Source organism: Pomacea canaliculata, linkage group LG3 (assembly GCF_003073045.1).
Source record: "Pomacea canaliculata isolate SZHN2017 linkage group LG3, ASM307304v1, whole genome shotgun sequence".
Taxonomy (NCBI): Eukaryota; Metazoa; Mollusca; class Gastropoda; order Architaenioglossa; family Ampullariidae; genus Pomacea; species Pomacea canaliculata.
The window spans coordinates 22,944,276-22,959,117 of NC_037592.1; the positions used below are offsets into that span (position 1 = coordinate 22,944,276).

Below are 14,842 nucleotides of genomic sequence, written 5' to 3' on the forward strand. Positions count from 1 at the left end.
CCCTGCGACATCACAAGGATGTTACTGTTCTCATAGGACATTTGGTGGTACGAACATCCCTGTGACATCGCAAGGATGTTACTTGCTCTTAAGGCTTGGCCTTACCTTTGACAATTACGAGGATGTTCGTTTTCGACTTGTCATGTCTCTCTCCTTTTGTTATTAGATGTCCATGCTGTTCTTGACAGTTTTGTCTATAAACTCTCGTGTTTTCTACACTACGAGAAAATTTAGGTTTGCCCGAATGTTTTTCTTTTTAGACTGTGGCATTGTAGGTGTTGTACTCATCTCCGTACCGTGTTTTCCTTCTTGTTACAATGTCTAAAATTATTAATATTCGCATTATATATTCTAAATTGATAACATTACCAAGATTTTAAATGTTTCTGTATTTGCGGCTGTATAATATTTGTCATCTTGTTACATTTGTCAATCTTTTAAATTGTTTAAAATATCTAACTCAGTTATATATTACAGTTGTCAATCTTCTAAATTCTGTAAAACAGATTAATCAAATATTTCAAGCTTTTTTATATACAGATTTATTTCAGTTATAGAAACGCTTAATTTTCGGAAACAAAAGCACACTGAAAACATGGAGTAAGGTGAAAAGGGAACTTGCCATGCAGGATTGTGAACACCAAGATTCCGCCAACCCTCGTCATGCCTGCAATCAATGAACAGTTTCTAAATATCGGACGGAAGTCAAATCAAGGGTTGTGATGAAAGTCTATGTAAGTTCCCCGGTAAAACTTCTGTACTAAATTAACATAGCTTGAGGTGATTGATTAGCGGGAGAGTGAAATTAGCGACGGTGAGAGAATCGATTTATCAATCATCGGAATTAATGAAGTTTTCACGGAGAAACGTACATGCACTACATGAACTCAAACGGTCTTTCATCCAGTCGATCAGCCAGTCACATAAATATGCACAAATAAATAAAGTGATGTCAGGATGACTGGGATATCTTTTGTCTCTTCGTTAATTTAACCCAGAACAGACTGAAGTTTGAAATTGCTGCTTAGATAGTAACTTTGATACATTACTATTATTGATATAAACTAGAATAAATATTTGACTCCTTGCATATCACTTAAAACTATGGGGGTTATTTTTTTCCAGATGTCCCATCAGTCTTGCGGAATAAATAAGATTATTTAACAAGCTCCGCTTTTGGTTATCATGCAATAATCGAGAGAGTACTACTCACTAGTACCTTCGCCCATCCCCTCCGTCTATCACAATAATACACTATATAAGATGTTTTGAACAATATCAAGGTGACTGATCAAGAATGGAGCATTCCAGAAATTAAACATCCGTAACTAAACTCATTTTTTGATCCTGCACACGCGAGTATATCATGAAGTGTAGTGCCTGTCAGCCCTCCACCATTCCCTTTGCTAGTGCAGTCTGTTTCGACTAAAAAGGTGCAGTCACAGGAATGTCGAGACAATAATCAGGAGGATGTATTGAACATTATTATTTCTCGCTGGACAGGTTTTGTAGACCACTTTACTTTGAAAGAGGAGGATTCGTGTAAGCAATCTCACTCCACTCCCACCTGCCCTACCCTACCTCTTCCCTACCCCAGCTCACATTTGCTTATTATGCTCGTCACACTCTCCCACGTCACCACCACCAACGGGAACCCGAGTAGACAAGGACAAGTTGTATTAACGGGACTGATTCCACTCTGTCTAAAATGTCATGCGTCAGTCTGGATTCGTGTTATTTAATGTTATTTCTAACATAAATTGGTCTCCTGGATGGTCAGGCCTATAAATCAGATTTTCACAAGAGCGACAAGCAATTACCACTTTATTAAGAAACAGACATGGTGAGTTCATAAATTATTCGATCAAAAAAAAAAAAAAAAAAAAAAGGGAGCACAATCGAGCATTATCGACTACTTTCTGCTTCCTTTGAAATGTTCGTCTCGTGTGACTGCCTTTAGTCACTGACCATCGGAGTTCAGTCCCCATCCCCTCGAGCTCTTGACAACAGAGAGAACACAGAAGCTGGTATCTAGCTCTCGTGAAAAACTGTAACGATCCTTTTTTTTTACAGCCTCGGTGCTGAAATGCACTCTTCAATTGTTCTTGTTCTGAAAAATTTAAAACATTGCTGAAGGGCTGGGTATCTTTTGTCTGTTTGTTAATATAACCCTGAACATGATAACTCAGGGTAGATTCATCGACCAAACAAAAAAAAAAAACAAAATGGCGTGGCTTCCTTTGTAAAGATAGGACTGAGAAAACTGAAATTAGAACAATAGTGTTATTATTGTAGTTGTCACTCTATACCGCATCTTCTTGTTTTATTAGTAGTTTATTCTGTCCTCCGTGTATCTTTAAGCAGCAGGAACACAACAATACTTGAATTGTTTACCTTTGGAATTCATGCTGTGTTAGTGTGGACTTTTGTCTGACCTGTTCGATCCTACCTACCATGGTGTGGTGAGCACGGTAAATAAAGAACTGTAGGAATGGAGGGCGCTTTGTTCAGAGCCAGGCGTAGGCGAAATGTCGAATGTTATAACTTTTTTTTTATCTAAAGGTAAGGGGAAGAGGGTGGAAATTTAAGATAACGGATGTTGATAACTTATAAGAACCCACATACAGCACATACAGAGCTTCGGTCAAACGGCGATTCGGGTGTTGAATATTTGAACAAGCGCATTTTCTACAATAAAAAATCCATAAAAATCCATAAAACAATATTCCAAACTTTACATAAACGACTAAGTTTTCAAAAACTTGATTCTGTTGTGAGATTTAACAGGAAGGCCCGGTTCTGCCATTAGGAAAATCGTGCAGTGGCCTAGGGCGCAAGTTAGTGATTCCACGCAAAGTTTTGCTTTTCTAGACTATTGTTTTGCTTTAAGTACAAACGATTTTAGTGTAGAAAACTAGTTTCAGCATTTTGTGACCCCAAAAATGAGTAGAAAACTGGATACGTGGGGATTTGGGGTCAGACTGTTATCAGTCTGTTGGGTTACAGGATCCTCTAAACTGTCAAGTTACTGACAGTGACGAGTCAACACAGAATTGAAAACAATGCAGTCAACTAGCTTTTGAATAGTAAATAGTGGAACCAAATAAGAAAACACACAAAGAATAATAAAGAGACAATTGCAATTATATAATATCTAAGAAATAACCAAGTTTTTATTTTTATCACCAATCCCATGGTAAAAGCTGCTGAAAATATTCCACGAGCGAGCTGTCATGCAACATCGGAATCGGGTTACGACAGCAACGAGGTGTGGCCTGGACTCTAGAATTCAAAATGTTTAGGTCTGTATTTAGTATTTTAGACAGAAGACAGTTCATTTCCCTAAAACATCACAATGCTGAAGGCTATGACTGGCGTGGTGGGGAGTGAACGAATTTCAGCGTTCATAGGTCTTTGCAGTGTTGTCCATAGGAATGGGAATCCCATGGGAATCCCATGGGAAACGTCCCATGGGACGGGATGGGATGGGACAGCACACATTTGTATTTCCCATGGTAGTCGATACTTGATATTGCAAACTAATTTACTGTTATTTCATTCATCAAGGATTTAAATCTTTCCTCTGAATCATCTATTGTATTTGAAGTAGCAGGAATTATAGAACAAAAGCCGAAAAGTGGTTTTCAGTGTTGTCCATAGCATTGTTAATACCATGGGAATCCCATGGGAAACATCCCGTGGGATGGGACGGGATGGGACAGGCATAAATTGCCATGGGACGGGATGGGACGGGATAGAAAAATATGTCCCATGGACAACCCTGGGTCTTTGAGCTAGAGAGACATGGGGGAACAATGTGTTTGTGATGATCTTTTATGCTAACAGAAAAACGGAGATTATTTTGAAATGTTGTAGTGCCTTTAGCTCGTTTGTTAGTTGATAAAACGTGCAACAATAGAATACACATTTTTTAAAAATCAAAGAGTGACAAGCAATATTGATAATGTACTGTCACGGATTTCAGAGAGTGGTGTGACATGCACTGTATACAAACACGACTCAAACATAGTCTTTAAGTACTCACCTGCCTCCTTTTCTTTCTCTCTCTCTCTGCTGCTTTAACACTGGAACTAACGGCACCTTGTTCGTGTCTTTTCTTAAAGCACCAGAAACACTGGTACGCCCCCAGAAAGCCACAGAAGCAAGTTCTCGAAATCTCGCAGGGTGATGGTGGTGGTCTCCGTGGGAGACTGTCCGCGGACTCACATCCTGTCAGGGCTCCAGCGACGGGAGGACGAGGCAGGAGGCACGAGAGAGGTCGCGCGTGAGGTGTATCAGCAAAGTCAGGAAAGAGTGATCAGCAGGAGGCACCTGTCAACCCTCGCCGCCACTGTGGGTAGACGGGTAGACAGGCAACCCGCGCTATGGCGCTATTGATTTGTATCAATACTCGCCGGCCCTCTCTCCTCCTCTCCCTCCTCTGTGTGTGGGGGTGCATATGTGGGCATGACAAATTTATCTTGATTGCAGAGACTGCTTAGATATTGGTCCAGTGGAGGTCGAGCATTAATGTCGGCTTATTACCCGTTTGCAACATCATCGAGGCAAGAAGAAATCATCAAAGTTGTTCAGGCTGAACAAATGAAGTGAATCCAAAGGTTTGGGATGAGACTGTTTTAGGAAGAGGGGTGAAGTACCTTCCTAGTAAAGGTTGCCCTTAACAAATGGAAAAAAAAAAACCTATTTAAATGACCGACAAACAAATAGTTATAGAAAACCGGAAGAGGTAGGGATACGAAATAAAATTAAAATAAGTAATTCAAGGGTCTGAGTTATTACACACCAAAAGATAATAAAATAGAAATGACGATGAGGAGTGTGAAGTGATTCTGTTAAACAGCCAATACGGGAAAATGTTGAGAGCACGTCACAAGTGTATTTCATTCAATCAGATGAGTTTTGTTTTAAATGTCACAAAGAGAGATGACACGTTGTCTACAAAATTTGTAGCAATGGTCCACAACCGTTGGCCTTTCACATGGCAGATTACAACAACATTTACATCAAAAACTTACGATAACTCTTTTCATAAATTGTTTTACCATCTGTGCCTTAAAAACAGTTTGTTTTTTTTTTTTTGTTTTTTTTGCTTTTGTGAGCTAACAAAGGAATAAACATGTTTAGACCAAAGCCTGCTGACCTATGCTCCTCGAGGAGTAACAAGGAATAAACAAAATTAAATTGCTGGGTTTTTTTGAGGAAATGAAAATACTAAAGCTTTTTAAGTGCGTCATTAACCGGTCAAAGTACCGAAACTTCAAACTTCCGATGCCGAAGCTCCCATTGTATTGGCAAATGTATCGTCAATGAACTAGCTGAAAACGTTCGGGCTGCCTCAAAAGGTTGACCAAAGTTTTAATGACCCTGGGTTACTCCAAAAAGATTGGTTCCTACTGACCTGCACACACAACTTTGTCAAACGGGATGGTAGGGATGTCCTGTCCGGAAAGTTGCTTTCTTGTACAGCTTCCTTGATTACTCTCGAGGTTAAAGTAACTCTTTTATTATCTAAATATTGGTGAAACTTGATCAAAATGTTTGTCCATATTTGTCCGGATAAATGTGACCTTAAGCGAAGGCAAAAAGCCAAATGAAGCATCTTTACATAAAGTCCCGCGAGCCAGTTCACACTCGAACTTAAGAAAACAACTGCACCAAAACAATAACAATAAAAAAAAAACACTTTTCTATTTTAGCAAATTTTTTTAATGTTCTTTTGTCGGTAACTTTAATTTGATGTCTCAGTCAATAAGTGAGTGTGCGCTGATGTCTAAGTTTATGCGTTAGCGTTTCTCTTGTGTGCGTGTGGTGTCTGTGTATACATGTGTGCTCGTGTGTATGCACAAGTGTTCATGGTGATGTGTTTGTAGGGCTCCTTTGGAGAAATATTGACTGAATAGTTCCGCGTGCACGGCGGAGCATTGGGTGTCCACACAGTGTTTTCTGTATCTCGCGTCATTGATCTGTGACTGCGCAGTTCCGGTCCAGCAAGTCGCGGTGTTTGCCCTGGTGGGATGCAGTGGTGGGGGTCCGCTATTATGTCGATGACATGGATTACCTTCGAGAGTTGTTCATTAGCATAATGATAACCACCCCTTTCCTTCGTATACTCGCTGTTACATTTATGATGTAATAATGTAATAAATCATTAAGTTTCTTTCTTTCTATTTTTTCCTTGTGGGGCATTAATGTTTACTTGTTTTTAAACTTTTCATTCACTCCTTCAAAAGGGACATTTCGATCGCGTAATGTATTATAGAATGGCATGCCTAAGCCAATCAGCAGTCGAAGAAAACATTTTGTAATGCTGCTGACATCTAATGTTGTTCAACGGGCTGTCCGTGAGTCAAAGCATAGACGTGGGTACAAATGCTTCAAAGTCGCGTAGCTGGTTTTCAAAAAAGGAAAAAAAAAACCCACCTGACAACAGTTTGACATGTTTGTTGATTTTCAATGGAATATTCGATTAGCGTAGGCACGCTGTTCTTGTGTGTGGCATTTATATACAGGGCTGACTGTTTTGCCCTGATATAGCCTTAGCTGTTGGCTCCACGTAAAACACAAATTTCCCCCTCCTCGGTGTGAAGTACAAAGTCCTCTACATACTTATATATACGTGCCTTTATAATTTCATTACCAGATAAAGACAGCAATGTACTTTTCGTAAAAGGGCTGTAATCCTGTAAATAGATGCGACATACTAAAGCAAGAGCAGCGTGCCCGAGACGAGATCTGAATCCACGACCTCCAGTCCTCACTGTAACCTTTGCGTCACCCAACGGACCCATTGGTGTGGAATGGATTAGGTAAGTGTATCAATGGTGTGGAATGGATTAGGTAAGTGTATCGATGGTGTGGAATGGATTAGGTAAGTGTATCAATGGTGTGGAATGGATTAGGTAAGTGTATCAATGGTGTGGAATGGATTAGGTAAGTGTATCAATGGTGTGGAATGGATTAGGTAAGTGTATCAATGGTGTGGAATGGATAAGGTAAGTGTATCGAGGGTATAGAGCACAATCTACTACAAAAGGAGTAAACCAAGACCCCAGAGTTCCTGTCCACAGAACGCTGTGATGCGATTTAACTTTCTTTGGTTTTCTTTTTTGAGCAGTGAGTGAGCTTTAGAACTGCTTGTGACAACACACGCATATGCGCCTTCATAACGATCGACTGGCTGGCTGCCGTAAAACATCGATCGCTACAAAAACAAATTTTTATATCTGCAGATCTTCCGGAGGGTAGTGATTTGAGAGGAAGGTCTTTGATCGTTTCGTGTGTGAATTGCACAATTCCTGCTGCCTGATTTGTTTTGCGTCGGTTCGAATGTCGTTGTGTTTCTTTTGACACAGGAAGTAGAAAGAGGACTTTGTGACGGATAATGGAACATCGAGTGGAGATGACAGGGGAAAGAAAAGCAGAGAGTTTCGTGATGTGAGGTGCAGCTTCTGTGGGTAGAGATACACCAAGGAGTCGGCGCGCTTTAGTGGAAGGGTTGCTTCGCTCCCGAGAAAAAGATACAAATTTGGACGATTGATTGACCAAGTCTGGGAATTATTTTTGCATGCCGATTGTATTAAAAGTTTGCAAAGTATGTCCTTTAGAAAGTGTACTTCTCATGGCCGATCCAGACTCTTTGGAGAGAGGACTGAGGAGGGTGTGGTGTCTGAAGATGCCACATTAGACAGGTTTTTGCGAGAAAACAGAGATTTCTGAACTACTGCATCTTTACTAATTAATCAAAAGGCCCCAACTGGACAAATACCAACGAACTTTCGACTCGGTCATGCAAAAACACCGTCATACAAATACTTATTTGTCCGGTTAAAAATGACCATTCAGATATTAAATAATATTTGAGCTCTCTCTCTCTCACTCTGTGTATGAGGGCATGCGTGTGTGTGAACTATATAAGGGAGTTGGGACATGGGGACCTGTCTTGTTTTCCATTGTTGTGTGAATTATTTGAATCGATGCCTACAACAGCGAGTCCTTCCGTATAGTTAATTAACTGTTTTCCTGGGATTAATCCATCATTAAGTCACCAATGACCCCAACAGGCAAACTCCAATAGCTATTGACTGCTGAGAAGTGAACCGTAAACGGATCACTGCATCCAGAGCATACCATTAACCTGAAAGATCAGCCATGCTCTATCTCTCCTCCCACAAAAATGCAGTCCTCTCAAGCGACTGAAAAACGCAGTCTCGTCGATCTGCCCTCTTCTGGAAAGTGAGTTTACAGAAGGTTGCCGCCATCGATTAGGTTCCTCTCTATAGTCGCTGACCGGTTTCTGACCGGAGTGCGATCTGTACCTGATACACGATAATCATATGCAAGTAAGCAAGATTATGTAACTAAATATTTACTGAATAAAGACAAATAGCCGATAGAGTAACTTGATGAGGTGAGGCGTGATTTGAACTGCGTACTATGTCAGTATAAAATTTTAATAGGTATTATGGAGTTGGTGAAGTATCCGGGGCTAAATTTGATGACAGTTATGCAGTGATTTTAAAGTGTCATTAAAGAATATAGAAAAAATTACAAAAGTGTAAAGAATGTATTGGAAATTGAGATTTCTTGCCTTAAAAAGTTTAGTAGGATATTTTTCAAAAGTGAATTTTTTTAAGCTTTTTTTTCTTTTTGAATATATTGTCTAGACTGAACATTTTTCACAAAACTTGTAAATGGGAAAATTATGAGTTTTTAAAATTTTAATCCTATTCACAAAATAATGTCTGAAACAAAAACTAATAATTTTTACATTCAACTATATGATCTTGAAGAAGTATCCCACAGATCCTAGCAGTCTGTGGAGTACACTGTCGGAGGGACTACAAAGGGAGATAATTTAGTAGCAAACATTATCAAACATCTCGCTTACTTCTCCTGTTTGACATGGTGTTCGGAAAGTGCTCATCGTACAGACGTCTATAATCTGTGTTTCTATAACTGAGACACAAATAAGACGAAGCTTTCTGCCTGTAACGGAAGTCAGTGGCAATGTGCCATAGTTTTCTGACATTCGACATTTTATTTTATTCATTCACCCCACGATGGCCATAGTCCTTCGCGCTGAATGCGCTGTCTGTGAAGTCTGTGGTCATCTGTATGGATCCAGTGCCTGCAAGAGAGAGGTGTGGCGGTTAGTTTGTTTGTTGAGCTCTAAAAGCCACCTCGTCAATAGCCACGTGCGCTATTCAAACGTGGTTCCCATGGCGCCACACAAGTGTGTTGTTAGTGATATGCGATCAAAGTGCTAATGGACGATGCAAAAATATCTACCAATTGCTTTTGACATCAGACGTGTACATAATTAATGGTGTTTACCAGGGTTGCCTTCAAATGCACTCTCATAAACGGAAAATATTTTATTATAGAGACAATGCTAGTAAGTTGATAAACGTTAGGGGATGGTTTGATAGTCTGCACAAAGATCGATACGAGAGATGAGAATAACTAGAAACATTTCGCCGATTTTATTTTTGCAGATATGATTCTATTAAGCAAACAGAAAAAAGCCAATAAATATTTGTGGGTGGTCACTAATTGCCGTAGCCGCGATAAAATAAAAATTAAAAATTAAAAAATGCAGCTGCACTCATCACTTTACCGATGTAATGCACCTACGGAAACTCCAGAATTTTATTTTTCAAACTATAAACCGTTATTTCATTTGTGTGTGTGTGGGGGGGGGGAGGATATTGGGACATTAATAACAGTTCAGTTGTAAAGATGACAGTGAAGATTTCTCTGAAATGTCTGAGAGAATGTTTAGTGGTGGAGGCCCTAGGGCTTGTGTATCGAATATTTCTCTCTGTCATGATTTTCGGTCTCTATAGGACTTCGGCAATATGTTTTATAGGAGCTTGCTGACTTTTTTAATTTCAGTTTAAATATCTCTCTTGGTAAATACAGATAATTGATGATGTGTGGCGGAAAACATATACTCATAGAAACAAGCATTCATATTCACACATACATCCATATATATTCATACATACATGTACATATATTCATATAAAACGTCAGATCGGCTACAGACCGAAGTCAACACATCTCCCCATGTTGGGTTAGCGCAGTTCTTTATTTTACCAATAGAATCAAAAGAAATTCCGATTTCGACTGACACCTATGCCACCATCTTCTTCAAGCAAAAAAAGGGTAGCGTGGGGCGTGCAAGAGAAGCTGGGATGGAACAGGGAAATTTTTAAAAGTTTTCAAACTGGAAACATCATATGAAATGAACATCTCAACCCAAGAATAAATTCAGATATGCATGGGGTACATAAAAGGAAATTCACTCCAAACTGAATCTCATAACCTTTGACGAACGATGAAACAGACTACTCGCGCCCAGATCCCCAGTTGAGGCACGTGAAGTACGTGGATTCTGTGCTATCCCTACGCTTCACCCTGCTGTTCTTCTTCCTTCTCAGTTTTCCAGCGACCATTGTGAAGACATTTTTGTTGGCGATGAACGCTAGGAACACAAATAAACCTTGAAAGCCTTGGATCACCGCGAACGCGTAGCCGAGAACGAGGGATCCCACGAGTGACGCCAGAAAGCCCAACAGCCACGTGACCCCGGTGAGCACCGACAGCTTGGTGTACAGCAAGAGGCTGATCGTCTCCGTCTGGCTGCCCGCCAGCCTGGGCAGTCGCTGCAGCTGCACCACGGTGTACAGAACATGACGACGTTGGCGAGGACCGTCAGGGCCAGAGGCGCCGCGAACATGGCCACCCTGACATGCATGCGCTTGATGTAGCAGTTTTCAGATCCGTACCCACTGTCCCCTTCCATCGTCAGCTGCCAGGTGAGGGTAATCAGGACAAAAACGACAGCGACCACAAGTACGTACAGCAGATACTTCTTCGTCATCCCACGAGCATTCACGGAGGTTGCGTGGGACCTGAACGGAAAGGACAGGCTGAAGAACAAATGGAAAGTACAAGCGTTCTGAGACAACATGACGCACAGCCAGGAAAAGTGGGTGGCCAGGCCTACTGCCTCGCACAGCCAATCCGGCATAGCCACGCCGTGGCCAATCTGAAGAAAAATCTGAGCGAAAAAAAGCGAGGCGATGAGAATCATATTGTTTATCCCCGCGATGGTTCGGAGAGAAGGAAAGAATGAGTAAACGAGAAAAGAAAGGAGGAGAAACACTTGAGATATGATTGTGGAAACGAGAGACACAATGTAAGGAGGTGTAAACGTCTCTAAGCTCCTCTGATAATCTTCAAGACACACCAAGATGATGTTGGAAGTTGGGATGTAAAAGTCAGGAGGAGAGAGAACAACAGCTGATCGATGCAAGATGGCCTCGTTACTTTCAACATCGTAAGCGACTTCTGCAAGATCTAGCTGAAGCCAAGGACAGACTAATTGTTGCATGACTGGCAAGTAGGAGTCAGCGCGAAAAGTATTCAAAACATTTTGTAAAGACGTGACGACCTCGTCATCAGAGCGATGAGAGTTGTGATTTGTTTCCCCTGACTCCGCTCCATTAGAACTGCTTTTGATAAGTGAGCGCAAAACACTTGCAGAACATGTTGGCGACGCTCGAAGGTTCGGGACGTGAAGAAGAGCAGCTAACTCCTGCACAACAATAGGAAAGAGTTCCAACAGTTTCGTGTCGACCTCATCTCGATCGACAGAAGAGTGCGGCTGTGTGTCGATGGCCCAGAGGTAAGTCTCCGTTCTTTTGTCTCCAAGCTGCGCTTCCATCACCCTAGTCACTTGAAACTGGGAAAAATTCAGCTCCAAGATCTGTTCAAACACTTCAGAATCTGTGCTGTTCATGCGGAAACCTTGGTTGTCCAGTGAACTGATTATTGCGTACACACAAAAGCGGTAACCAAAGTGATGTGGAGAATCGATGTCTCTTTTGCAGGAGACAGGGAGAGAAGACGTCAGGAATTTCCCAGGAACACACGATACTCGTAGACAAGAATCCTGCAAAAAAAGCAAACAAACAGACATGGACACAATTCTTTCATTAAAGTGAAACTTCGAATAAAGTCAGGCTCAGATGGACTATTCATGAAAACTGCGGAAATGGCCTTCGTCTCTCCAGAATCGGTACATGCCTTCCGATCTGGACTTCAAACTCTTTCGGAAACACCTACTATAACTCGTCCATCCTGTTGTCCTTTCTACACACTCCTATCTCTGTGTTCCGTCATGTTCTTTTATTGCTGTCTGGTGCATGTTCCTTTAAGAATGTTGTGCTTGTTGTTATTTGTGGCAACTACATCACAAGACCTCTTCCCCCACCTTGATGAAATCGACCTTTACTTGAGACCGATTATTCAAGACTTCAAGACCTCACAGGCAGTTAAGCACAGGAACTGGAGTTATGAACAAAGAATAAGCCATTGTCCTGGAGCTAAATGAGAAAATAAAGTGAGAGCGTCTTGTCTCAGTATTTACGGTGTACGACTCCTAGGGACATTGCCTTATGCTACTTCAGGGTTCCCTTTTCCACACCTTCATAAATATGATCCGAGGTAGCTCCTGCTCTTGGTCTCCAAAGAAAAGAATACCAACTCCATGGCTATGAAGCATAAATTATTGAATTTTTTAAAATCAAGAATGTTAAACTGTTAAAGCTCGTAAATATCATCTTCCAGACGTTTGAAATATTGAGCCTCAGCCTCCCACCTAACCCTTCCACCTCCTTAACACTCCCGTACGATTACTTTCGTGGTTTTTCTTCAATACCTTTTGCCAGTCGTAGAATTCCTTCTCAGAACACCGCGGGCTTGTCTCAACGAGTGTCGTTATCGGTATGTCGTCACTGGAGCGATAAGGAGTATAATGAAAGTTTCTGCGCAGCTCCTCCCAGGTCAGGTTAGAATTGCACAGGACGCAAAAAGGATTCTTGTACCACACTGACGACACCCAAACTGGAATCACCATCGAAGCACATGCTCTCTCCAATGCTGGGTCAAAGTAGCCGTAGAACTGACTCTTGTTGCAACGTGTTACCATGACAATGTTGCTTCGACACTGTCTTTGGTGCTTAGCGTAAGCTGGAGGTCTGCCATACTCCACGGTGTTCACCTGGCTGGCAGTGACCTTTGTCTCGACAATACTTTGTGACGTCACTTCCGAGGTGGTGCTTATGTTGCCTGACGAGGACATGATCGGCCATGGTGTGGTGTCGTTCGCCCCGTTACACTCGGCGCAGAAGACGTTTTTGTAAGTGAGGAACGTTCCGGTCTCCGTCACCGGTTGCGTGAACCTGCGGTCAACGCTTGTTGCGTTCAAACAGTTGTTCACCGCCGTCCGGTCAGTGGCGTTGTCCAGACAAGTGGTCACCATCAGAACCTCTCCCCAAGATGGAATGGCGGATCCGAACGAGGTTCGAGAACAGGAGAGTCCTGACCATTTGCTGTGCGCCACCGGCCCATGTCCGGCGTCCACGTACAGGTCAGGACAGCAGTCGGCGAAGAAAAAACACACGTCATCGCAGAAACACTCCGAGCAGGACACAGGACTCTTAGTTCTGTTTCTACACGATTGGCTGCAGAGGAGGTCATAAGCATCAGCTATTCCGCGCCAGAACTGAGTTCCATTTGAACTTATCACCAGGCCTGTCCTTTTGTATTTCTGGTTCTGTTTGGGAGATTCAATGTGCCGAAACTGTCTGTACTACCCTTTGTGAAAACGGGTTTTATCGAAGCCCGGCTGATCTCAGACCAGTCCAGAGTTGTCTGAGCAGAAGCTTGTTTGTTCAAATACACTACAACGCCGGTCACAAAGAAGAGCAGACAACTGCTCGGGGTGAATATTAGCCTCGTTGTCATGGTCTCTGTGTGAAATGTTGAAGGTTGAAGAAAAGGATTGAGTTGTAATGGCTACCACATTTGGTTATGATTATTATTGTGCTTATTAAAATATCCCACAGTTTTTAGGCTTGTACACTGGAATTCCTACCGTCGACTAAAATGCTTAAAGGCTAAATCTCACTTCAGATAAACAGCATTCACTCTACTGAGAGAAGTTTTTATAGGGATGAGAGGGCGCGTCTTCACAGCAACAGTCCTCCGTGTGTGTGTGTGATTGAGGGCAGGTGTGAGTGTATGTCCATGCTTGTGTTTGCTCTGTGTGTGTGTGTGTGTGCGTGCGTGTTTGTGCCCATGAAAAATACGGAAGATAGATGGGCTTGTTTTTCGAACGAAACATCAGTCATTAGCAAATACATTAGATGTCCCGAGTGGATAATGACAATATAGTCTTGATGTCAGAATCAGTGTGAGAGGCCAGCCTGAATAACATCTCCGCTGTTGTAGTCAGAACGTCGGCGACGCATTTCACATTAGAATAATGCGCAACCACAAAGCTTATCAATAATTTGCTATCTAAAGCGGTCTTTAGAGAAAACATAATGATTATTGTCCTTCGGTCTAATGTAATAGCTCTCGCGTGACTTTCGCTAACTCACAGTGAGGTCTGTTTGTAACAGTGTTGGCGGATGTAACAGTGTTTTCGTGTGCGAAAATGAGTGCATGCAGGGTAGCTTTCTATTGAGACGTACAAACAAAAATAGTACACACCCACGCATCCACACACACACACTACATATATCTTTTTCACACACACACACGTGTGCCAGCGCGCGCGTGTACGTTAAGCGAGTTGCTGAGACCTCTTATCAGTGGTTGTGACCTCACTTTCGAGTACCACGTGACCTACGACCAGCAGCGACAGCATCAGTAACGTAACGGATCTCTATGTCACGAACAAATAAAAGGTGACAAATAAAAAAGCTACAGCATTCTCTTACATGAGGAGTAAACCATTAATAATTGC

The 14,842-nt window shown here is 41.9% G+C and overlaps 1 protein-coding gene across 1 annotated transcript; it reads right to left on the minus strand.

The window, feature by feature from the left end:
- Nucleotides 1-10,155: 10,155 nt before the first annotated feature.
- On the minus strand, nt 10,156-13,679 carry LOC112560003. The gene is given in 3 exon segments (XM_025231539.1): nt 10,156-10,711; nt 10,714-11,980; nt 12,749-13,679. Coding segments are annotated over 3 exon segments (2,211 nt in total). The 5' UTR covers nt 13,352-13,679; the 3' UTR covers nt 10,156-10,370.
- Nucleotides 13,680-14,842: the final 1,163 nt, after the last annotated feature.